This window comes from Bufo gargarizans, chromosome 4, assembly GCF_014858855.1.
Source record: "Bufo gargarizans isolate SCDJY-AF-19 chromosome 4, ASM1485885v1, whole genome shotgun sequence".
NCBI classification, from domain to species: domain Eukaryota; kingdom Metazoa; phylum Chordata; class Amphibia; order Anura; family Bufonidae; genus Bufo; species Bufo gargarizans.
The window spans coordinates 138,987,510-139,012,710 of record NC_058083.1 but is presented as its reverse complement, the minus strand read 5'-3'; the positions used below and the strand labels follow the sequence as shown (position 1 = coordinate 139,012,710).

At 49.1% G+C, this 25,201-nt stretch overlaps 1 protein-coding gene across 2 annotated transcripts in view; it reads right to left on the bottom strand.

The window, feature by feature from the left end:
* The window catches only part of ATR (ATR serine/threonine kinase), a 141,720-nt gene that overhangs the window by 38,242 nt on the left and 78,277 nt on the right, over positions 1-25,201 (bottom strand). For both annotated transcript variants that reach the window (XM_044290356.1, XM_044290357.1), the window contains exons 26-28: positions 22,782-22,919; positions 5,587-5,791; positions 4,423-4,604 (exon numbers count right to left, since the gene is read on the bottom strand). In XM_044290356.1, coding sequence (XP_044146291.1) covers positions 4,423-4,604; positions 5,587-5,791; positions 22,782-22,919 — 525 coding nt within the window. The remainder of the gene's footprint in view (positions 1-4,422; positions 4,605-5,586; positions 5,792-22,781; positions 22,920-25,201) is intronic.

The window sequence follows — 25,201 nt, the reverse complement described above, 5'->3', positions numbered from 1 at the left end:
AATACAGCCAGCGGCAGAAACACATTGTACAAATACAGCCCTTCCCCGCCTCCGCGCTCCAATTGGAGGCAGCGGCGGCAGCACAGGGGGGGAGGGAGAGAAGTTCGATACCCGAAACAACCCTACTTCATTCTAAGTTCTACAGAATTTTCTCACATATCTCTGTCTTTGTAACCATATAATTACAGATAATGTACTTAGTTACAGTCACCAGTTACAATAACCCAGTGCTGCATTCACAATCCCTCCTGCTTCTGAGCCGAAACCTTCTTTGCAAGCTAAAGGTCTCCACATAGTTTGTTTGTTTTGCTGATTTGTATTCTGGTAAGTGCAATCTTCACTTCAGGAACTGTATATTAATCCAGTGTACAAAAAAAAAAAGCTTAAGAGATGGGATGGGGCTGTAAATGACATCCAGAGCAACCATCAGAATTGTGAAAGCAATACAAACTGTAACTCAGGATCACTGAAAGATTTAAGTGATATAATATATTTTCAAAATTATTCAGGTTTTTATAAAAGGTTGCTAGAAAAATAAGTGAACCCTTTGGAATTACTGGAATTCTGCATTGATGACTTAGAGATTGTCATCAGCGACATCGCTATGCAACCAAGCATAGTGTCACACAGGATTAGTTCACCTGCTTCCAACTGTGCCATTCCTATAGTGATCCGTATAGTTCAATGAGGGCAGTCTTGTTGACTTCATTGCACAGAAGCTCCACTCCTTTCACTGCTCAGCCCCTCTCCAGGCAGTAAGTATGTAATATTGGCTGGCCCTGTCAATCACCGGTCCTAGGAAGGGGCTAGGCTGTGTGAAAGGTGAAGAGCTTCTATGCAATAACAGCAACAGTACCACCCTCATTGCACTAAAAGCACAGCAAATATGCAGACATGCGATCAGAAGCCACTCCCCATTATAGTGAAAGGGGCCAGGCAGACTTCCGGCAGCAAACGGATGTACACTGTAGTTACGGAGCCTGCTGGAATGAGTAAACGTCAGTGTGAAAGTAGCTTTAACTAAAAAAAATAAAAAAATAATTGTCAATTAGCTCTGGGAGAAGTCATTAACACAGATGTTCACTTAACCACTTCCCATCTGGGCCATTTGCCCCCTTCCTGACCAGGCCTAATTTTGCAAAACGGACATATCTCACTTCATGTGGTAATAACTTTGGAACGCCTTTATTTATCCAAGTCATTAAGAGATTGTTTTCTCGTGACACATTGTACTTCATGATAGTCATAAATTTGAGTCAAAATATTTCACCTTTATTTATGAAAACATCCCAAATTTACCCAAAAATTTGAAAAATTCGCAATTTTCTAAATTTCAATTTCTCCGCTTTTAAAACTGAAAGTGATACCTCATAAAATATTTATTATTTAACATTCCCCATATGTCTACTTTATGTTGGCATCATTTTGGAAATGTCATTTTATTTTTTTAGGACGTTAGAAGGCTTAGAAGTTTAGAAGAAATTCTTCAAATTTTTAAGAAAATTGCCAAAACCCACTTTATAAGGACCAGTTCAGGTCTGAAGTCACTTTGTGGGGCCTACATAGTGGATACCCCCATAAATGACCCCATTGTAGAAACTACACCCCTCAAGTTACTCAAAACTGATTTTACAAACTTTGTTAACCCTTTATGTGTTCCACGAGAATTAAAGGAAAATGGAGATCAAATTTTAAAATTTCACTTTTTGGGCAGATTTTCCATTTTAATCCAATTTTTTCTTTAACACATCGATGGTTAACAGCCAAACAAAACTCAATATTTATTACCCAGATTCTGCGGTTTACAGAAACACCCCACATGTGGTCATAAACTGCTGTATGGGCACATGGCAGGGCGCAGAAGAAAAGGAACTCCACATGGTTTTTAGATGCCATGTCCCATTTGAAGCCCCCTGATGCACCCTTACAGTAGAAACTCCTAAGAAGTGACCCCATTTTGGAAATTAGGGGATAAGGTGCCAGTTTTATTAGTACTATTTTGGGGTACATATGATTTTTTGATCATTCATTATAACACTTTATGGGGCAAGGTGACCAAAAAATTGGTTGTTTTAGCACAGTTTCTATTTATTTATTTTTACAGCGTTCACCTGAGGGGTTCAGTCAGGTGACATTTTTATAGAGCAGATTGTTACGGACGTGGCGATACCTAATATGTATACTTTTTCTCATTTATTAAAGTTTTACACAATAATAGCATTTTAGAAACAAAAAATTATGTTTTAATGTGTCCATGTTCTGATAGCTATATTTTTTTTATTTTTTGAGAGATTTTCTTATGTAGGGGCTCATTTTTTGCGGGATGAGGTGACGGTTTTATTGGTACCATTTTGTGGGACATACGCGTTTTTGATCACTTGGTGTTGCACCTTTTGTGATGCAAGGTGACAAAAATTGCTTGTTTTGACACAGTTTTTTTTTTTTTTTTTACGGTGTTCATCTGAGGGGTTAGCTCATGTGATATTTTTATAGAGCTGTTTTTTTACGGACGCGGCAATACCTAATATGTATACTTTTTTTTATTTGTTTCACTTTAACACAATAATAGCATTTTTGAAACCAAAAAATGATGTTTTAGTGTATCCATGTTCTAAGAGCTATAGTTTTTTTATTTTTTGAGAGATTTTCTTATGTAGGGGCTCATTTTTTGCGGGATGAGGTGACTGTTTTATTGGTACCATTTTGTGGGACATACGCATTTTTGATCACTTGGTGTTGCACCTTTTGTGATGCAAGGTGACAAAAATTGCTTGTTTTGACACAGGTTTTTTTTTTTTTTTTTTTTTTTTTTTTACGGTGTTCACCCGAGGGGTTAGCTCATGTGATATTTTTATAGAGCTGGTTTTTACGGACGTGGCAATACCAAATATGTCTATTTTATTTATTTATTTTTTTTTATTCCTTACTTGGGGACCTTTTTATTTTTACATGTGAAACTTTTTTTTATTTTATTTTTTTCAACCCTTTATATATATATTTTTATTTTTTTTTTACGCTTTTCGTCCCCCATAAGGTCATACAAGACCTCTGGGGGGCATTTGCTTCACTTTTTCTTTTTTTTTTTCACTGTTGATTTCTCCTGTAACTGGGGCTGACATAGTAGCCCCAGTTACAGGAGAAATGCACCCCCAGAGAGGCTGTACAGCGTGATTCTGCGCTGTACAGCCTCAGAGCAGGGCTGATCGAGGTCTCTGTAAGACCTCACACAGCTCCTGCAGCTCCGGTCCCGGCGGTCACATGACCGCCGGTCCGGAACAGGAAGCGTACAGCGCTTCCTGCACTGCAGACACAGCGCTCGGCGAGCGCTGTGTCTGCAGCGATCCGGAAGGCAGGGACACCTGGGCACTGTCCCTGCCTTCTCTCTGGGTTGCCCTGCTGTCACTGACAGCGGGCAACCCGATCAGCAGCTGCACGATTAGCGTACAGCTGCTATTTCTGAAAGGACGTTCAGAAACGTCCGTTCAGAAATAGAGGTCCACCCATAGGACGTTTATATCCTATGGGCGGACTTAAAGCGGTTATCCCATTTTAGACAATGGGGGCATATCGCTAGGATATGCCCCCATTGTCTGATAGGTGCAGGTCACCTATAAGGAGAACGGAGCCGGGGAGAGTTGTGGCTGGAGGACCCCGGGTCCGTCCACCACCAGGCGCAGCTCCCCGCCTCTCCCATGCGCGGCCACCGCTCCCATTCATTTCTATGGGGCCGACTGAAATAGCCGAGCCAGCGCAGTGCGCCCTCCTCAACTTTCTCCGTTCCGTTCTCCCTGTCCTATAAGACAATGGGGGCATATCCTAGCAACATGCCCCCATTGTCTAAGATGGGATAATACCTTTAATTTTTCTTCCTGCACTGTGGATGTTTACTCAATGTGCTTAAAAACATTTTTAAACATGGACATTACTGTTTGTAATTAGTTTAGATTGTTTTTGTCTATAATTGTGACCAAGTACAATCCAACTACATTTTATTAAATTAACTTTTTCTTGCAACTGTATATTCAATCCATTAATAGAATACAAAATCGTGTTCAAAAGCAAATTTACACTTTAAGGCTCCATTCAGACAAACCCATTCATTCTCAACGGGGACGAAAAGGATGCGGACAGCACACAGTGTGCTGTCCGCATCCGCATTTCCGGAGCGCGGCCCCGAACTTCCAGTCCGCGGCTCTGAAAAAAAATAGAACATGTCCTATTGTTGTCCACAATTGCGGACAAGAATAGGAGGTTCTATGGGGGTGCTGACCGGGTGTAATACACTACAGACTCGTGAATGGACCCTAAATGAGCCTTCCTGGTAGCCAGCAAGCATTTTAAGCAACTAATTCAAGATGCCAGATCTGACTGAAAATACACCGGTAAGCAAGAGCTTCAATTGCCAATAAAATAAGTGCTTACCTGCAAAAAAACCAGGTGCTCTTGAATTTCTTGCTTTTTTTCCATGATAAACGATTCAAAGTGCATAACAGCCCTGGTATAAGCTTTGGAGCGAAACGAAGCCACAGCCAGAGTATCTTGAGGTATAAGCTCTAGAAATCTGGTCACATTTTGATACTCTCCATATTCTTCATTGAGGGATGCTAGTGGAAAATAAAATCACACAAAAAATAAATAAAAAAATTACTATCTGTTGTGACAGTGAGAGGAGGGGGCCAGCTGCATAATGGGGGTCTGATACAGAATTCTGATTGGGGTCTGATCTGAGGTCTAATGGAGCTTGGGGTCTGATCTAAGGTCTGATGAAGCATGAGGGTTTGATCTAAAGTCTGATGGAGCATTAGGGTTTGATCTAAAGTCTGATGGAGCATTAGGGTTTGATCTTAGGTCTGAGGAGGTATGGGGATCTAATACAGAGGTCTGAAGGGGGTCTGATGAAAATTATGTTTGTTTCTTATTTTCTTCCTCTATATTCTAGGTACATCTTATGCGTCCAAAAATATAGTAAATTGTGCCATTAGAAAGTATAACTTGTCCCACAAAAAAGAAGAAAAGATTCTACAATAAAGGCAAGAGAATGTTTCCCGATTCCAAAAAAAAAAAAAAAGTTATGCTTTGTATGATCTAACAGAGGATGTAAACATTTTTGTAGCCCTCAAACTGATGCTATGCTGCAAATAGTATTTTTTTCTCTAAAGAACAAACTATTTGTAGCTCACAGGGCACGTATTTGGCTGTTTCATGATCACTCCTCCTTTATTTGTAAAGTAGAGAGGGGAAGGAGGGAGCATGCAGACAGGCTATAATGGATGACTACACTCCCTGTTCTCAACCTGCTTCTCGAAAGTGTAAAATGCTGGACTCTAGGACTCCAATGTCTCATGAAAATTTCAATACAATATCACAACGGTCTAGCCAAACCCTTGACAGACTGCAGTTCACAACACAACCAATAGGTGGCCACACATAGACAGGATAGACATCTTGTGACACATTGCAAAATAGGTCGAGCCAAGGGAAAAGGTAAAGAAACATACATCTGTACACGTATGTATGTACGTACACATAACACATTTTGGACTAACAGTAATGTAATAATCTGGTATAAGGACTACTGTAACTAACCATTCATTTCTCCACGGACTCCACTTTTGCCGTTGCTTTTCTCAGCATGAAGTGCCTGGAATTTCTCCCTTGCCCACTGAGTAAGATGATCAATCATTGAAAAGACTGTTTGTGTACTGAGCTGGCTAAGGTCAGAGGCATTGTCTTGGAGGCGCCGAACCCTTGGATCATCATGTTTCAAAACTGCTGTTATTTCAATATAAACCTAAGAAGAATAATGAGAGAGTTTGGGGATTTTATATTTATAGACAGATTAAATAATGCTTGCATATACTAATACACACTTGTCCATGTCCTCTGAAAACTATGCTTATATTTTCTGGTATGGATAAAAGAAAAAAGGAGATTTTGGTAAAACTTACCAGTAAAATCACTTTCTCGCTCTTCATTGGGGGACACAGGAACAGTGGGTATAGCTAAGTCCTCTAGGAGGCGGTGACACTAGTAAAAGCTGTTAGCTCTTCCCCTGGCAGCTATACCCCCCAGCCTGGAGAGAGAGCTTCAGTTTGTGTACAAGCACTAGGAGAGGTAAATTAAACAATGAAAGAACGTGGAACACCAACAATGTCAAGTAACCACAGCAAGGTTCTAACCAGCAACCGCCACAACTGTGGTCGAACAACAATACTGGGTGGGTGCTGTGTCCCCCAATGAAGAGCGAGAAAGAGATTTTACTGGTAAGTTTTACAAAAATCTCCTTTTCTCACCCATATTCATTGGGGGACACAGGAACCGTGGGATGTCCAAAAGCAGTCCACAGGGGAGGGGGGGGGGGGGGGGGAAAGAAACCACAGACTCATGGAAGCAAGCATCCCGACAGGCATCAAAGAACTGCCGCCCTGCAAGACCCTGCAGCCCAAGGCAGCGTCCGGCGATACACAAGAATGCACCCGACAGAATTTGTGAATGTGCGTAAGGAGGACCAAGTAGCCGCCTTACACCACTCTGCAGCCGAAGCGCGATTCCTCTGAGCCCAAAGATGCGCCCACCGCTCTGGTGGAGTGAGCCGTGACACCTAAGGACGAGACCCTGCCCTGGGTGCGGTGTGCCTCCGCAATTGCAGCCCGATTGCAACGTGCGATTGCCACCTTGGAGGCTGCCAATCCCTCCCTTGAGAGCACCTTCCAGAATGACAAAAAATAAAATAAAATAAAATAAGAGTCCGTACGCCGGAAGAAACTGGAGGCTGCTAATCATCTTCAGAGCCCTGACCGCATCCCAATGGCGTAACTCTTTTCCTTCAGGGTGTGAAGGAGAGGGACAGTGAGGGAAGGACAATCTCTTGTTGATATGGAAGTCAGAGACCACCTATGGGAGAAGGAAGGAATGGGCCGGAGAAACGCATTATCCTTGTGAAGAACCAGGAAGGGTCCTCTGCAAGAGCGCCGCCAACTGGGACACCCGGTAGATGGATGTGATAGGCACAAGAAAAAAAACTAACTGCCAGGACAGGAGTCGGAGTGAGATTTTCTGCAAGGGCTCAAGGGAGAAGCCTGGAGCTCTAAGAAGACTATATTCAGATCCCAAGGCGGTAGAGGAGGACGGTACGGAAGAACCGTATGGGCTACTACCTAAAGGAAGGTTATATGGCCCAGGGAGGGCCAGGGGATGCTGGAAAAGTTGTGTCCCCCAGGACAGAAGCCCTGACCCTTCAAGGAACTAAGGGCAACCCAAGGTCCAACCCTGATTGTAGAATGGACAGGACTGAAAAACTGAATGGGGGAATGTCCCGGCTTTCAGAGAAGCCCAGGAAGGACCTCCTGGTCCTTCAATGGATCCAGGGTGATGCAGGCTTCCTGGCCTGAATCAAAGTGCAGATGACGCCCGCCAAAAAACCCTCTTTGCGTCAGAATGGCGGTTTCATTAGCCACGTCGTCAAACGAGAGACCTTAAATACTGATGCAAAACCGGACCCTGAGAAAGAAGGCCGTCTATGAGTGGCAGTGACCAAGGGATGTCTCCTAGAAGGAGAACGAGGTCGGCGTACCACGCGCGAAGGGGCCAATCCGGAGGCTAGGATCGTCAAAATACCCTCCATCTAGATCTTCCGTAGAACCCCGGTAGGAGTGGGAAAGGGGGAACAAGTAAGTAGGGAGAACTCCTGACAAGGGGCTATCAGGGCGTCCACACCTCATTCTTCCAGATCTCTTGCTCGGGAGAAAAGGAGGGAAGCTTTTGTGTAGTGGGAAGGATCCCTGTAGAAGGAGGGACCGGAGCATGACTGGAAATGGACAGCCACTGAACGAATGCCCCGTGCAATGCAGATGAGGAAAGGTAGTAACGCAGAAGCTACCAAGGCTTGCGGGCCAGAGGAGGAAAAAGACAGAAGGAGAAGAATAGGCTAGGTCTAAGCCCATTCCTTATCGGAGGCTGGCGCTATACAGAAGTAGCCAAGGATATAGTGGCTGCGCAAAAACTCCGCCCGAGGAGGAAGCCAGACAAGGGGAGTCACATTATATTGCTAGCCCTATACTCCAGAAGAGGAGGGGCCACCCGTAGAGGCCACCGAATGCAGCGCTAGAAGAGTCCATCACCTGACGAAGGAGCTGTGCAGTAAGAACCCTAGTATGTAGTGGTAATGCAAATACCACTCCCCCAGCAGTGGCCAGCGCTTGCCTGTCAGCGCAAAACTGAGGGGGAGGCTGAGACTGTCCCGTAGAAGCCATGTATCGTACCGCTCCAGTGAAGTAGAGCTACCCTAAAACTCTACCTGGAAGGGCGCTGAACAGGAGCAACTGCCAAAGCTATCGCCAGGGTAGGACCCCTACCAGAGGGGGACGCCCCACTGTAACGACTACAAACTCGCGCATTAGCGTAAAAGCTGCACCTGTGGAGGAGAACACGCTGTAGTAGCTAAACCAGAGAGCCAGCATAACCACCTTCCCAGAGAAGGAGGAGTGGTGGATAGAGAATATAGAGTCCGTGAAAACACTCGACTCGCTGGAACGTACTCACCATATATGTGCAATGGTGTACGCACTACGTATTGATGCGGATAATATCATTACCGACTGGAACAGAGGAGGCTTATGGAGATGGGGGGGTCCCAAAGGACACATAAGCAAAGCTAGTTAACCCCTGAGAAGGCAGAGGATGATATAATCATGCCCAAAACCAGCACCAAGGAAAGAAGGATGCAATGTGGAATAGCCACCGTATCCACTTGCAGCACCCATATACAACTAGATGAAGAGTACCGGGCACCCGCGGGTACCAACTGTTGCCATGTCCCACTTGGAATAAGCTAAGGCATCTGAAGATGTTTAATCATTCCCCTGCTAGTGCATCACTTGTGGAAGAGGGTAATTCAACAAGAAGCACGGTGATGTGCTACACTGCCTATGTAAAGGGATTGCGACAGTCGGGACCGTATCCAATGGTAGTGAAATTACTATAGAAGGTGGAATGCATACAGCAAGTACTTAAGCCAGTGGTAGGGAACATACGCCACCTATGAAGGGGGATTAATGCCTACGGCAGGAACTAGTATATATGGCGAGTCCTGTACCCCGTGGGAGTACGATTATTGCACCTAAGTAAGGGGGTAATGCATACAGCACCCATTGTAACCAGTGATAATATCATCACTCCACCTGTGGAAGGGGTAATGCATACGGCAGGTACTAAACCCAGAGGAGAAGGGGGAAAATATACATCTGGCACTGAAACCAGTGTTATTGTCAGGGGACAATGTATAAAGGCAAGTACTGTATCCAGTAGTAGTGCAATTACTCCTCTTAAGGAAGGGGGTAATGCATACGACAAGTACTGATGGCCACCGTAGACGCAATCTTAAGAGATTGCCTCGGATTTATGTCAGTGGTTCCCAACAACCCCCCCCCCCCCGGTTAGGGGTGCGGAGATATTCAAGGAGAAAGATGTCCTGCTGTGGCCTGCATGCGCGCAGGTCTACCTCTCAGAATCTCACCCCCCGGCAGCTGCGCACTGCGCAGGCAGGGACTTATCAACCAAACTACCCAGAGGGTGGAATGGGAACTTCTAGATGCCCATCCATCGGATTGCGCAGGTGGTGCATTATCAACCAAACGACCCCGGAGGGCGGATTGGGAAGTTGCAGAGGTGCTCCATTAGAGTGTGCAGGTGGAGAATTATCAACCAAGCGACCCCGGAGGGTGGAGTGGCACACGGAGGTCCTCCATTGGAATGCGGAGATGGAGAATTATGAATCAAACGACCCAGGAGGGTGGATTGGGAACTGTCAGAGGTCCTCCGTTGGATTGCGCAGGTGAAGGATTATCAACCAAACTGCCCCGGAGGGCGGATTGAGAACCTTCAGGGGTCCTTTACCGTATTGCACTGGTGGAGAGATATCAACCCAACAGCCGCTCCTCCTGTGTCCGGAAAGGAGCACGGACCCAGTCTGGTACCGCATGGTTAATGTTGCAATTTTTTTTATAGGCTGAAAAGGGGTTTTTGAACACAGACACCCTGGACATTGTGTAGGGCATTACCACAGAGCTACCAGCGGTGATAAGGCTGGATAAGAGGCAGGAAGGGGTTAAATGCTGCATTTCTAAACCCCACAAAATCCTGTACTGGCCTAAGAGAAGTGGCCGACCAGGAAGGGGTAAAAAGACCAGGGCCGGTGACTCAGAAGGCTTCTGAGGGCGGGGAGCAGCTTAGGCGGGAGAATTTGCACCAGTGTGCTGCCCCCCCCCCCCCCCCCCGCCTCTTTCATATCCGGGGAGGAATTTTGCGGCCTATGCATGCCAAGTGTGATGCGCGGCCGACCGGGAGGCCCTGCAGGAGGATAGAGGCTGGAGGGAATCGCCCCCCCCCCACTTCAGGACACCTGTAATCCAAAACCGAACGACCCAGTGAAAAACAAGGCTGAAACCTTTGCGGCGCCCGGCCGAACTACATACACCCTGCGGCCCCATGACAGTAAGCCTTGTGGCGCGAGCCGCCGCGATAACGGCCAGTGCAGGCATCAACCCTTTTTGGAGCGGCGCAGGGCGAATCATGGCGTCTGATATTGGGGAGCGGGAAATTCATCCGCTCCCCTTCCTGCTTGTTCGGCCACCTACATGGAATTAACCCCCTATGTGCCAAAGCTCATCGGCACCGAGGGGGATGAGGGAGTCTGTCCTGAGGGGTCCTGGCTAGTAGCCGGGGAACATAGAATTAACCCCCTATGTGCCTAGTACCATCGGCACCCAGGGGGAGTGAGGGAGCCTGTCCTTAGGGGTCCTGGGCTACTATAAGTGGGGCCCAGTGCCTATTAACCCTACAGACCTTAAAAATGCCGCCACGGGTGAGAGGGTTAACCATACTTACCTAGTCCCATGTACTCACCTCTTCTTCATTCTCTTCACCCTCCCAAAGTGGACCCGCAAGGTCACCTCCTCAGCTACTGGCACCGGAGTAGCAGGAGTCTGGCATGGCAGGAGGGTCTTCTTCCTGGCGGATCTAGGTGACCCCTTGGCTGGCGGGAAGCATGGGAGCTGGGCTGCCCTGCTCGTCCTTTTGCTTCTGTGGGGAGGTCGAGTGGTGAGGGACTCAGACACCGGCCTCGCTCCCCGGGATAACGGAGAGGCGGGGGCGACTGTTTCCCAAACCTAAAAGGGAAAAAGGAAAAATAAAGAAAGAATCAGCTAAGTAAGCCGCCCTGCATAAGGCAGGGAGGTCTTGCCTCCTATTGACACTAAGCTAAAACTGAAGCTCTCTCTCCAGGCTAGAGGGGGTATAGCTGCCAAGGGAGGATCTAACAGCTTTATCTAGTGTCAACGCATCCAAGAGGACATAGCTATACCCACGGTTCCCGTGTTTCCCCCAATGAATATGGGCAAGAAAGTAGCTTAGTGGCAGGGCATATACCAATGGTGCTGTCTCCCCCAATTATATGAATGAGAAAGTATTGGTTCCACTGTTATGACTATGGCTGACACAGCAATTCAAAACTACACCAAAAGAGCCCCCATGTCAGGCAGGGTGCATCAGCTTTCTCCAAAGCGTTCCTTTAAAGAGCCAAAAATGGTTCCAATCATTTAACGATAAAGGGGAACTGGCGTTTTAGACGCTGGTCTTAAAGCGGACCTTTCACCACTCCTGACATTCCTGTTTTAATAGCTACATACATTCCCAATGTACTAACAATTCTGGAACATCAGCTCTATGTTGTACCATTCCTTTATTCCCTTACATCCTACCAGCAGCACAGATGGGGGTTAACTAGATGGACTAGGCGGTTGATCGGCCCCCCCCCCCCCCCCCCCCTTTCTCTGAAACTGCGGGGATCCTTATTTCTTTGAGTAAGGCCTCATGCACACGACCGTTGTGTGCATCCATGGCCGTTGTGCCGTTTTCCGGTTTTTTTTCGCGGACCCATTGACTTTCAATGGGTCCGTGGAAAAATCAGAAAATGCACCGTTTTGCAGCCGAGGCCGTGATCCGTGTATCCTGTCCGTCAAAAAAATATGACCTGTCCTATTTTTTTGACGGACAACGGTTCACGGACCCATTCAAGTCAATGGGTCCGTGAAAGAACACGGATGCACACAAGATTGGCATCCGTGTCCGTGATCCGTGGCCGTAGGTTGCTTTCATACAGACGGATCCGAAGATCCGTCTGCATAAAAGCTTTTTCTGATCTAAGTTTTCACTTCGTGAAAACTCATTTCCGACAGTATATTCTAACACAGAAGCGTTCCCATGGTGATGGGGACGCTTCTAGTTAGAATACACTGCAAACTTTGTACAAGACTGCCCCCTGCTGCCTGGCAGCACCCGATCTCTTACAGGGGGATATGATAGCACAATTAACCCCTTCAGGTGCGGCACCTAAAGGGGTTAATTGTACTATCATATTCCCCTGTAAGAGATCAGGGCTGCCAGGCAGCAGGGGGCAGACCCCCCCCCCCCCAGTTTGAATATCGTTGGTGGCACAGTGTGCCAACCACCATCGGCCCCCCTCCCTCCCTCTATTGTATTAAATCGTTGGTGGCACAGTGTGCCAACCACCATCGGCCCCCCTCCCTCCCTCTATTGTATTAAATCGTTGGTGGCACAGTGTGCCAACCACCATCGGCCCCCCTCCCTCCCTCTATTGTATTAAATCGTTGGTGGCACAGTGTGCCAACCACCATCGCCCCCCCCCCTCTATAGCAGTAACATTGGTGGCAGTGTGCGGTCTCAACAGTAGAAGATTCATACTTACCTGCTTGCTGCTGCGATGTCTGTGAACGGCCGGGAGCACCTCCTACTGGTAAGTGACAGTTCTTTAGCAATGCGCCGCACAGACCTTTCACTTACCAGTAGGAGGAGCTCCCGGCCGGACAAAGACATCGCAGCAGCAAGCAGGTAAGTATGAATCTTCTACTGTTGAGACCGCACACTGCCACCAATGTTACTGCTATAGAGGGAGGCGGGGGGGGGGGGGGGCGATGGTGGTTGGCACACTGTGCCACCAACGATTTAATACAATAGAGGGAGGGAGGGGGGCCGATGGTGGTTGGCACACTGTGCCACCAACGATTTAATACAATAGAGGGAGGGAGGGGGGGCCCGATGGTGGTTGGCACACTGTGCCACCAACGATTTAATACAATAGAGGGAGGGAGGCCGATGGTGGTTGGCACACTGTGCCACCAACGATTTAATACAATAGAGGGAGGGAGGGGGGGGGGGCGATGGTGGGGGCACACTGTGCCACCAACGATATTCAAACTGGGGAGGGGGGGGGGGGGCTGCCCCCTGCTGCCTGGCAGCCCTGATCTCTTACAGGGGAATATGATAGTACAATTAACCCCTTTAGGTGCGGCACCTAAAGGGGTTAATTGTGCTATCATATCCCCCAGTAAGAGATCGGGTGCTGCCAGGCAGCAGGGGGCAGTCTTGTACAAAGTTTGTAGTGTATTCTAACCTGAAGCGTCCCCATCACCATGGGAACGCCTCTGTGTTAGAATATACTGTCGGATCTGAGGTTCACGAAGTAGCTCATATCCGACAGTATATTCTAACATAGAGGCGTTCCCATGGTGATGGGGACGCTTCAAGTTAAAATATACCATCCGATGGTATAAAAGAACTCCAGACTTTACATTGAAAGTCAATGGGGACGGATCCGTTTGAAATGGCACCATAATGGCACCATATTGTGTCAACATCAAACGGATCCGTCCCCATTGACTTGCATTGTAATTCAGGACGGATCCGTTTGGCTCCGCACGGCCAGGCGGACACCAAATCGACTTTTTTTTCATGTCCGTGGATCCTCCAAAAATCAAGGAAGACCCACGGACGAAAAAACGGTCACGGATCACGGACCCCGTTTTTGCGGGCCGTGAAAAAAAACTGTCGTGTGCATGAGGCCTAACTCGGTTGCCCCCCTTTTGTTTTTTTTGCTTATGTACCTCTTTAGTGGCCGACGGCTTATCTGCTGCCAGGCCCCGCGCTGTTGCACCTGGCTGAGGTAGGTTGGCGGCGTCCTCGTTCCAGTTTTTCGGTCCCTGGGCGCCGCCATCTTCCGGAAGGGACGCAGGGTTTCTCCGTTGCGTCACTTCCGGGTATTTCATTTCAACGCGATTTTTCTCGCGCAAATATTATTCATTTTATTTGCATGTTTTCCTCCTGTTGGAGGATTTTTCAGTGACCTCTGCTTTTTAGGGATTTTAGTTAAATGTATAGATTTTTTCCTTTGGGGGCGGGGGAGGGGGTTGGCTGATCTCTCCCCTATTTAAGGAAGCAGTGTGCACCAGTTCGGTCTCTGGCTGCACATGCTTTTCAAGCTAGCTACCAGTCCTGAGATGTTTTTTCCTCCGGTCCTTTTTTCGTACCTGCCTCCAGTCTGTTTTTTTTTTTTCTCTACCTTTCTTCTGAGATAGGCAATTTACACATGTCTTATTTGTCAACCTGTAGCCAGCAGGCCGCCTGTATTTATAGTGGGGAGTGAGGGTCATGTGATGTGGCCAGCGACAAGTCGAGCACCGAGTGATGAGCTCGGCGCTCAAGGCAGACCAGGAGCAGGGAGCTTTCCAGCAGCAAAGCCGCCCTGGGAACGAGGCCAAACACAGATCCTCGCTCCTGAAACTAAGCAGCAGGTATGCAGCTGATGGGAGACAGAGTGCGCTCTCTCAGCACATGAGCCCTATACGATCTTTTTACATGACCGGGTCCTTTTTAGTTTCCTCACGTATTTTAGGCCTAAAGTTCCTTCCTGCCAGAACATCAACCAGGTGATATCCCTCCCGGTTCTGTCAACATCTTCCACCTCCTCCGAGGAACCTACTAGACATCCGCTGGACGTCTCGAGATGTCTCCGGATCTATATGGATAGATCAAAGGAGTTCAGGAAAGATGAAAATCTTATAATCCTGTTTGCCGGTAAATTTAAAGGCTGTAAGGCATCCAAACCTTCCATCAGTCGGTGGATTAGGGGGGCTATTAGGGAAGCCTTTGTTTCCCAATCTCTGGATCCTCCGGAGTTTGTAAAGGCCCACTCTACTAGAGCTGTGGCTACTTCTTTTGTCGAGAGGAGTCTTTTGCCTCTCGACATGATTTGTAAAGCTGCCTCCTGGAGCTCTGAATCAACATTTATCTCTCATTATAGACTAGATGCCAGACTAGCTGAGTTTTCGGCCTTTGGGGCAGACTATTCTTAGTTCTGCCAGGCTGAAGGCCCTCCCTAGGGGTTTCTTCTTGCTATCTCCCCATCTGTACTGCTGGTAGGACGTAAGGGAATTGTTAATTTCTAACGATAATTTGTTTTCCCTTAGTCCTAACAGCAGCACACAAATATCCCACCCTAGTAAGTCTAGTTTTTTTCTTGCTATAAGCACAGTGGGCTGGGAGTTGACTCCCTCCTTTTAAGGGGATACTTAATTGTTTAAATTGAGTTATTATACTTGGGCTCATTAAACATTCCGCCGGTCCTACCAGTCCACGGGGGGTGGTTAACCCCCATCTGTGCTGCTGTTAGGACCAAGAGAAAACAAATGATCGTTAGAAATTAACGATTATTTGTACTTCAAGTTATGAATGAATTGCTAGCAGTCTGGAGTAAGGGTACAGAGGGGTGTTAACCAGTTGGGGGTGTACTTGCACCAACTCACTCTATCCAATCAGACTATTGCACCCCCAACTTATTACCACCCCTCTGTTCCCTTACTGCGGCCTCTCCATAATTTTGGCGCATCCAGGGCCAGTTTTAAATGTAAGACAGCTTCCGACCTGTCTTACATTTAGACAATTTTCTGCACCTAAACCAGAACTGCCCTTCCCCGCCCACAATTTTAGACCTGGCATGAGCGGGGCGAAGTCGCAGATAGCGGCGCAACTAACCGTTGTGCCGCCATCTGCACCTGGAAAACACCTAATTTAGGCGTATTTACGAATAATAAAATGACCGCCAAAACAATTTATAATTACTCCTATATATCATATGGCCACAACAGTATATAAAACTCACTAAAGGACCTTAAAAAGAGGACCATCGCCTCTCCTGTCATCTGCATGTTAATACTTGCCTTCACTATAAACTACCAATTCTGAATAATGTCTTAGAACTCTAAGTTATGCTATTCCTCTGTATTTTCTACTGGAAATGTATGAATTAATTGACAACTGGACGTTTTATGACAACGGGGAGTTTCCCTATGAGGTCTGACAATCAACACTGATTACAGTGGTAATGCCTAGTTGTCAATAACAAGGTATGGACAACAATGGAACAAGCGAGAATTAAAAAGGTCAGGAATCCGCTAAAGTTCCCCAAAGTCACAAACAATGATCACTCAATAGTACTACTAAAGCTTGGATTTTTATACAGAAGTTAGTGATGTCTTGTATTGTGCATGATGATATCAAAAACTGAGATTTTTGTATAACTTACCAGTAAAATCTCTTTCTCGCTCTTTCCTTGGGGGACACAGAAGACCTTGGGTATAGCTCATCTCCCTAGGAGGCGTGACACTAAGTGAAAACTGTTAAGCCCCTCCTCCAGCAGCTATACCCTCAGCCTGGAGAGAGAGACTGCCAGTTGCGTGTCCAAGTAGTGAGAACAAGGCAAAGTCCAAAAGTGGAACCAACAAGCCAACTACCCAACGGGTAAAACAAACTCGGAAACCGTGCAGAGAAGAACAAAGAATGGGTGGGTGCTGTGTCCCCCAAGGAAAGAGCGAGAAAGAGATTTTACTGGTAAGTTATACAAAAATCTAGTTTTCTCGCCCAGTTTCCTTGGGGGACACAGAAGACCTTGGGACGTTCAATAGCAGTCCAAGAGGGGAGGGACCACAGCACCAAGGCGAAGCACCCGAAGGCATCAAGAAACCGCCGCCTGCCGACCAGGCGGCCCAAGGCAGCATACGCTGAAGCCCGAGTATGCACCCTGTAGAACTTGGTAAGGTGTGCAAGGAAGACAGTGACCGCCTTGCACAAATGCATGGCCGAAGCCTAATGCCTCTGACCCAGGAGGAACCGACAGCTCTGGTGAAATGAACGGTGACACCAAAAGCAGAACCCTGCCCTTGGTGCGGCAACCACAGCAATAGCCACTCCGAGAAAGCGGAGAAAAGCCACCCTGGAGGCCGTCAACCCTTTGCGCGGACCTCCTGGAAACACAAGAGGCCGAACGTCGACAAGAGTCGGAGATCTCCAAGTAAAAACTGCAAGGCCCAAACAACGTCCAAATCGGTGAAGTGTCCGTTCCCGGGGGTGGGAAGGGGAGGACGACTGCCTCGATGAAATGAAAGACAAACACCACCTTCAGAAGGAAGGAAGAGACGGAATGGAGAACAGCCCTGTCCTGGGGAAAGACAGAAGGCTCGGAACAAGAAGGGCCGCCACTCAGGCACCCGTCAGAGACACGATGGCTACAGAAACACAACCGTACAGGACAGAAGGAGTAGAGAGAACTTCTGTAACGGCTCCAAGTGAAAGATTGGAGCGCCAAGAGCCCAGTATGTAGTTCCCAGGGCGGTACCGGAGGGCAGTACAAAGGAACCCAAGAGCCGCTCCACGGAAGAAGGTCCAGACAGGCCCAGAGGGCCGGGGAACGCTGAAAGAGGAAAGACAGCGCTGACACCTGATACTTCAAGCGACAGAGTCCCAGTCCCAGGTCCAGGCCGGACTGGAGAAAGACAGAACCACGGAGAGAGAAAGGTAGAGTGGGGGGGAACGCCCAGCTTCCCACAGAACCCCAGGTAAAAACCTAAGTCCTACAACAGATCCTGGACGAAACACGGCCAGGAGCGAACACTAGCGAGCCCACTAGAGTCGCCTGGGCAAGAGGGTGAAAACCCAACGATCAGGCGCAGACCAGTAACACGGGTAGAACGGTCGGTAGAACTGGTCCCGTCAGCCCCCGAGCAAAGTTGTCCCGTATCCACCCGGAGTGGGGGAGCAGAAGGACAAACGGACAGGAACCGAAGGGTCCGCCCAGCAACCGCCAGATGCCAGGACAAGACAGGCTAAAGCCCAAGCCGATGTAGTCACCACAGGAAGACAGACTACAGTCCCGGTGTGGGAGATCTAAAGACAATCTCGACCAAATGGTAGTCCTCCCAAGTTACCGAGAAGGTAAGTCCATAGCAGAAACATTGCCTAGAATTGAAAAAAAAAAACGCAATCTGCACCCAGCAGGAGGACAGAACGCCGTAGACCCGGTAACTAGGTACACAGCTAGTACAGCCAGTGTGGACAAGGGGGACTCAAAGGGAACACCAGAACCATCCACATGAACAACCATGCTCTCCCCAGAGGGAAGGGCAGTGAAGGAACAGCCTCTGAAGCGTGGCCGGAACAGAAGCCACATCAGAGTGATCTGTACCGAGTGGGAGCCAAACAGAGCCGGCGAGAAAAGGCAGTCGAGACAGAGGCCGGCATAGGAGTGGGCAACAGAGAAGCCATAGGACAGCTTAAAAGCAGAACACCGCTACACTGAGACGCCCGGTTCACCGCCTCGCAGAAGGCGAATACCCTGAAGAACCCAAGGTGGAGGTCCTCCGGACCTGGGTAGGAGAGCACCCAAGAGAAGTTGGGTGACCTTCCCAAGAAGAGCGGCCCGAACCTGGTAGCAGATCAGACTGAAGCACCGAGGGCGCCAACCGGAAAGAATCATACCACACTGCACCTGAAGAGGAGGAAAAAGTATTAGGCGAGGGGACCGTAGTCCCGCCAGAGCCAACATAAAATGCGAAGGGCGCTGCAGACAGCACTCTCGACCATGTGACCACTAGCGCAGGGAAACAATGCCGCAATGCCGCGGGAGGACGAATGGGTACGTATCTAGGAACCACGAACACTCCCCGGGCGGAAGGGCCAACGAAATGAGTGAGTACCACCCAGCTCGGTGCAGTAGCGAGCAGTAGAGCCCGTCTACTTAAATATAAGGTATTCATTCGTTGCTTATTGGACAACACCTTAGGCTCACACAGGTGGACAGAATGATCTCCTTAGAGAATAGTGCAAGGCTTGCTGCAAACACCGTCTCCCAAGAGAAAAAGTATGTCGCAGGAGGAAAGGAGGCATACGTACGAGTAGCCCCGTAAGCAGTGAGAAGGCCAACCCACCTACGGGACGAGAAGGCATACACGGCCCAAACAACGCACAAGAACGTCCGCTCACTGCAAAAATATCACTCAGCGAAGAGGGCCAGCCACAGAGTCCCACAGTATCTACGGAAGTGCAACTGAAAAGGAGTTATGCACAAGACTAGTATGGTATGCGATGGAACGCAAACTGACCGCCCCGAAAGGGGGGACATGTACCTGGCAAACTGCAGTCAGCAAGAGTGCAAGGCCCGCCCCAAAAAGGGGGTGATGCCCAAGGTCGTACCTTCGTCAGAGAAGTAGGGCATACCATACTTCGCCCAGAAGGGCACCATGCACATGGCCACACAGTATCCAGCAGGAACGCAGGAGGTCCACCTAGTGAAAAGGGGGACATGCACAGGGCTATCCTAGCATTAAGTGAGTGTGCAACAATTCACCCAACACCGAAATTTCGTGAGAGTGTAACTACTCCACCAATGAAGGGGGAACATGAGCAAGTCCAGCACAGCACATACAAGGACAGCCTTGAATCTCGTGAGCGTGCAAAATTCCGCCCATGGAATGAGGGGTGGTCACGCACAAGGCCAGCACCGCATCAAATGGGAGCACAAGCGTTCCACCCATGTTAGAAGGCCATGCTCAGGGCCAGCAACGTATCCGGTGAGAGTGTAGTATGCCGCCCAGAACAGGAAGGGGGGGGGGGGGGGTCATGCACATGGCCAGCATCGCATTCAGGGAGAGTGCGAGCAGTCGGTGAGAATGTGTGTATGTCACCTAAAGGAGGCATGCCCATGGCCGGCAGCAAATCCAGCGAGTGCGTACACCGCCCACGGAAGAGGGGTCATGCATATGGCCGGCAGCGGATCCAGAGAGAGCGCAAGCACGCCGCCATGTATAGGGTTCATGCACCTGGCCAACAACGTACCGGCGAGAGAACAACCACCAACCGAGGGCGTGTATGTATGCCGCCACCAGGGAAGGAGGCATGCCCAAGGCCGGCAGTGAATCCAATGAGAGTGCATCATACCGCCTATAGAAGGTGGTCATGCACATGGCTGGCAGTGAATCCAGTGAGAGTGCCGAATGCCGTCCACAGAAGGGAGTCATGCCTATGGCAGGCAGCATATCCAGAGAGAGTGCAGCGTTCCGCCTAAGGAAGGGGGTCGTGCACATGATCGGCAACGAATCCAGTGAGAGTGTAGCGTTCCGCCTATGGAAGGGGGTCACGCACATGGCCGGCAGCGAATCCAGTGAGAGTGCCGTGTTCCACCTATGGAAGGGGGTCGTGCACATGGCCAGCACCGTATCCAGAGAAACTGCAGTAGGCCGCCAATGAAAGGGGGATCATGCACAAGGCCAACCCGCAGTTAGGGAGAGTGCAGTATCCCGCCCAGGAGGGGGTCCTGCACATGGCAGGCACCATAACTGGAGAGGGTGACGAATGCTGCCTACAGAAAAGGCCGCATGCACTGACCAGCGCCGTAGCGCGAAGAGGGCAAGAAACCGCCTAGAAGGGGAAAATGACCCTGGCAGCGCCGCAGCCGGGGAGCGCGACACCATGCCACCTATGGAAGGGGGGCATGTATACAGGCAGCACTCTGAGATGAGGCTGCAGCGTCCTGCGCAGCCCACAAGTCATATATATAATAAATAATTTAATTTATTTTTTATAACACAGCCTCACTGAGGCAGAAAGGGGAGCCACCTACAGGGGCACAGATTCTCTGAGAAGCAGGAAAAAGGGGGGGGGGGGGGAGGGGGCCCCCAGCCATACAGGCCCATCGGAAGCCGGCCTGTACCCAAGGGGTTAACAGGGATCCGGCCTGGGGGCGGCACTGCGATCCTCTGGGGGCGGGGGAACCTCCAGGCGGGAAGAATTCGCGCCTGGAGAAGTTCCAGCACCCTCCAACAGAGGCCTGAAACTAGCAGGCCGTGAAGCCGGGGCCTAAATTTTTAGCAGCGCCCGGCTGACCGGGGCCGCACAGTATTTAAAGTACCGGCCGGGCCTACGGAGCGGCACATACCGGCCGCGGGTGCCCACCCCGCGGGCCGGAAGAGCTGGGGACCCGGATAGAGCGGGATCGCGGCCGCGAAGTGTCGCCCAGGAGGGGAACAACATTCTGCGGCGCCCGGCCGACCGGAATGTTCCGACGGTCGGCCGGGGGCTGTTGAGGCATAGCGCTCATTTGCAGGCCGCGGTGCCCACCCGCTGTCGGAAGCCATGACCCTGCACCCGGCAGCCATTTCACCCCTGGAGCGGGCCCCTGGCCTAGAACAGCGCTCCATATGGCCGGCAGCCACAACCACCTTGCCCTTGGACCGATGCCCGTGATGGTAGAGGTGGGTCAGGGGCAGCAAGGCACGGGCCCTCTGGCCCTGAAGCAGTGGCCGGTAAGAGGGAGGGGGACCCTGAGACCGGGTCTGTGAGGGTGGGAAGCCTGCATAACCCCTCCGTCAGGGGCAGCTAGGCGCGAACCTCTGCAGCTCCCCAGGCATTCTTCTTGCAGGGAGAAGGGTGCCAATGTCCTATGGAGGGGAGGAGAGGGAGCAGAATGTCGCCCTGCGGCAGCCTAGGGGCCAGCCTAGGTCTAGCAGGGACAGAAGGGTCCAGAGGCCCAGTATGGGGGGGGGGGGGGGGGGGGGGGGAGAGACGTAGGGCTGGAGAAGCCAATCTCTCACCATAGCCGTCTTCACCCTCGGTCCGTTCCAGCAGGGTCGCCCCTTCAGCTACTGGCACCGTAGTGGCAGGACGCTGGAAGAGGGACTTGGCGTGCGGGCGACCCTTGTGCTGGCGGGATGTAGGGGAGCTGGGCTGCCCTGATCCACCTTGCCTTCTGTGGGGGAGGCAGCAGTGCGGGTGCCGGCACTGGCGCAGCTCAACCCCGGGAGAAGCAGAGAGGTCTAGTGCGTCTCTGTTGTCCCTGATGTTCTGGAACAAAAAGAAAAGTAAAAATCTAAAATTTAAACAAAATTTAAACAAGGAGAAAACAGCCCTGCAGAGCAGGGAGTGTCTTGCCTCCTTGGACACTAAGCAAAAAACTGGCAGTCTCTCTCTCCAGGCTGAGGGTATAGCTGCTGGAGGAGGGGCTTAACAGTTTTCACTTAGTGTCACGCCTCCTAGGGAGATGAGCTATACCCAAGGTCTTCTGTGTCCCCCAAGGAAACTGGGCGAGAAATAACATTTTTTTTACACATGGAAGTTATTGTTTTAGTCATTCAGCTGAGTGATCAACATATCGCGGAGAGAGTTTGTATATGGTAACTAATTGGAAGTGTCAAGACTCCCAACTGGTAAGACCCAGTTTCCAATTTCCTGACTGACTGGAACCCAAAAGGACTAGTTTACAAGTGCTAGGAGGAGTGTCTGGATGCCGCATCACCACTGCATTGTGATCTTTTTCATAAAGAAGTAGGTACAGAAAATGTTCTTTAAACTGCTTCCACTGAAAAACATATACAAGTGATAGATATTCCAGTAGATGGAGTGATCATACTGCATGACAAGACTGATCTGTGACTGATTCAATAGCAACTGAATAAAATGATCATTAGATTTTATTTTTACCTTTAGTGTAACAAAGAGCAGTGTTACCGAAAGGCGAAACAGTTAGAAAAATCAGCCACAGACCCATAAAATGTAACATAAGATATAATGAGATGTAATATAACAAACATGAACACCGCTACCTCTTGCTGATCTTCTTTGCTACACCCTAGCAAAACATAGACGAGGATGTGTGGTAAAAGATAGATGGTCACTTTAAAGTCATGTTTCATCATTATACTGCAGCAATTGAAAACCTTTTTTGCAAAATCATGCCTAACCTGCAGAACAAAAAAATGTAAAAATAGATTATGAATAAGCCATTCGATTAATGAACATTTATTAATGGAGTTTATGAACTCTGAAGGCAAATTAAGGATCACACCGATCTCCCGCTGTTGTACCAGTCCCCGCCGCTCTCCACTTCCAGTTCAGTCCAAGCCAGTTCCTGTGGGCAGTCCAAGCCAACCTGGAACCAAAAAGTGGAGAGCAGCTGGCATTGCCACAAGTTGAAATGGCAGCAGGTGACCAGTGAGTAAATAGCTCTTATTTTTAACCTGTTTTCCATATAAAAATATAATTAAGAATCTATCACCTTGACAGTATCAGACATACAGTATAATTACCATACTGTTCACCTGTTCTACAGTATGTAGTAAGCATTCACCTACCTCCAAGTGATTCTGCCATTTCATGCATCTTCTGGAACTAGTACTTTGAACACAGTCTGAAGCATATCTATTGCAAAGGCTATGCAGGGTTACAATTAAGTGAATGGGAGCAGAGCTGCAGTAACCTGGCACGGCCACGACACTTAACAGGACTGTGCTAGTTCCGGTACCTGCAAGGAATGGCTAATTGCTGGGTATGTAGAGTGTCAGCCCCCTGTAGATAGAATTTTGATGACCTATCCTGATAATAGGCTATCAATATTAGGAGCCCATTAAACATCTTAAAGTCCTTTTAACTATTCCTGTGCATGAAACAAAGTAACGGGCTAATAGCCTCGTCTGTGTTAGAAGTTTGAGGGTATGTTCACACGGATAAAATCCCCAGCGCATAGGCTAATCTGCCTCTGTGAACAGTGCATTTCTGGTGAGAAATACTCTGACAAACACGTACAAAAATGTACAATTTACCCCTTTCCCAATGAATTCAATGGCGAACACAGCTACAATCCACTTCCAAGAAGTAACATACCACTTCTGATCAGTGACAAAATTGTTTTCCCAATAAATTCAATGGGAAGTTGTTGGTGGAGTTCTGCAGAGGAAAACAGTTTCCTTTAGCGGATTTTAGCCGTGTGAACATATTCTGAAGGGACTGTGCTCTGCCATCAGCAGGATCAGGATGTCATACTAATACAAGAGTTTCTGTGTAGAGGAAAGAAAAACTGGAGGAAAAATTATAAAAAATAAAAAGTTAAAAAAATATGTATACCCTTATGAAAAAAGGAGATTTTTGTATAACTTACCAGTTAAATCTCTTTCTCGCTCTTCCTTGGGGGACACAGACCTTGGGTATAGCTCAGCTCCCTAGGAGGCGTGACACTAAGTAAAACTGTTAAGCCCCTCCTCCATCAGCTATACCCTCAGCCTGGAGATAGAGGCTACCAGTTGCGTGTCCAAGTAGTGAAAGGATAACAACCAATAACGGAAACAACCAGCCAGCAACCCAACGGGGCGCCAGACCATAACCCTGTAACCAAACACAGAAGGGTGGGTGCTGTGTCCCCCAAGGAAGAGCGAGAAAGAGATTTAACTGGTAAGTTATACAAAAATCTCCTTTTCTCGCCCATTTTCCTTGGGGGACACAGACCTTGGGACGTTCAAGAGCAGTCCAAGAAGGGAGGGACCACAAACCCGAGGCGGAACACCACCAGAGCATCAGGAAACCGCTGCCTGCAAAACCAGGCGGCCCAACGCAGCATCCGCTGATGCATGCGTATGCACCCTATAGAACTTTGTGAAAGTGTGCAGAGAGGACCAAGTGGCTGCTTTGCACAACTGTTCAGCCGAGGCCCGATGCCTCTGCGCCCAGGAAGCTCCGACTGCTCTGGTGGAATGAGCAGTGACGCCAAAAGGCGGAGGCCTGCCCTTGGCTCGATAAGCCTCAGACACCGCCAGTTTAATGAAACGGGCAATAGCCACCTTGGAGACCGCCAACCCTTTGCGCGAACCCTCCGGAACCACAAACAGGGAGTCCGTGCGCCGAAAGGACCCGGTGACCTCCAAGTAAATCCTCAACGCCCTGACCACATCCAGACGGTGCAGTTCCCGTTCTCTGGGGTGGGAAGGAGAGGGACAGAGCGACGGAAGGACGATTTCCTCATTGATGTGAAAGGCGGAGACCACCTTTGGCAGGAAAGTCGGGACAGGCCGAAGCACAACCTTATCCTGGTGGAAGATCAGGAAAGGTTCGGAGCAAGAAAGAGCCGCTAACTCCGACGCCCGTCGGAGAGACGTGACGGCCACAAGAAAGATGACCTTGCAGGACAGAAGGCGAAGGGAGACCTCCCGTAAAGGCTCGAAGGGGGCTGATTGGAGCGCCGAGAGCACCACAT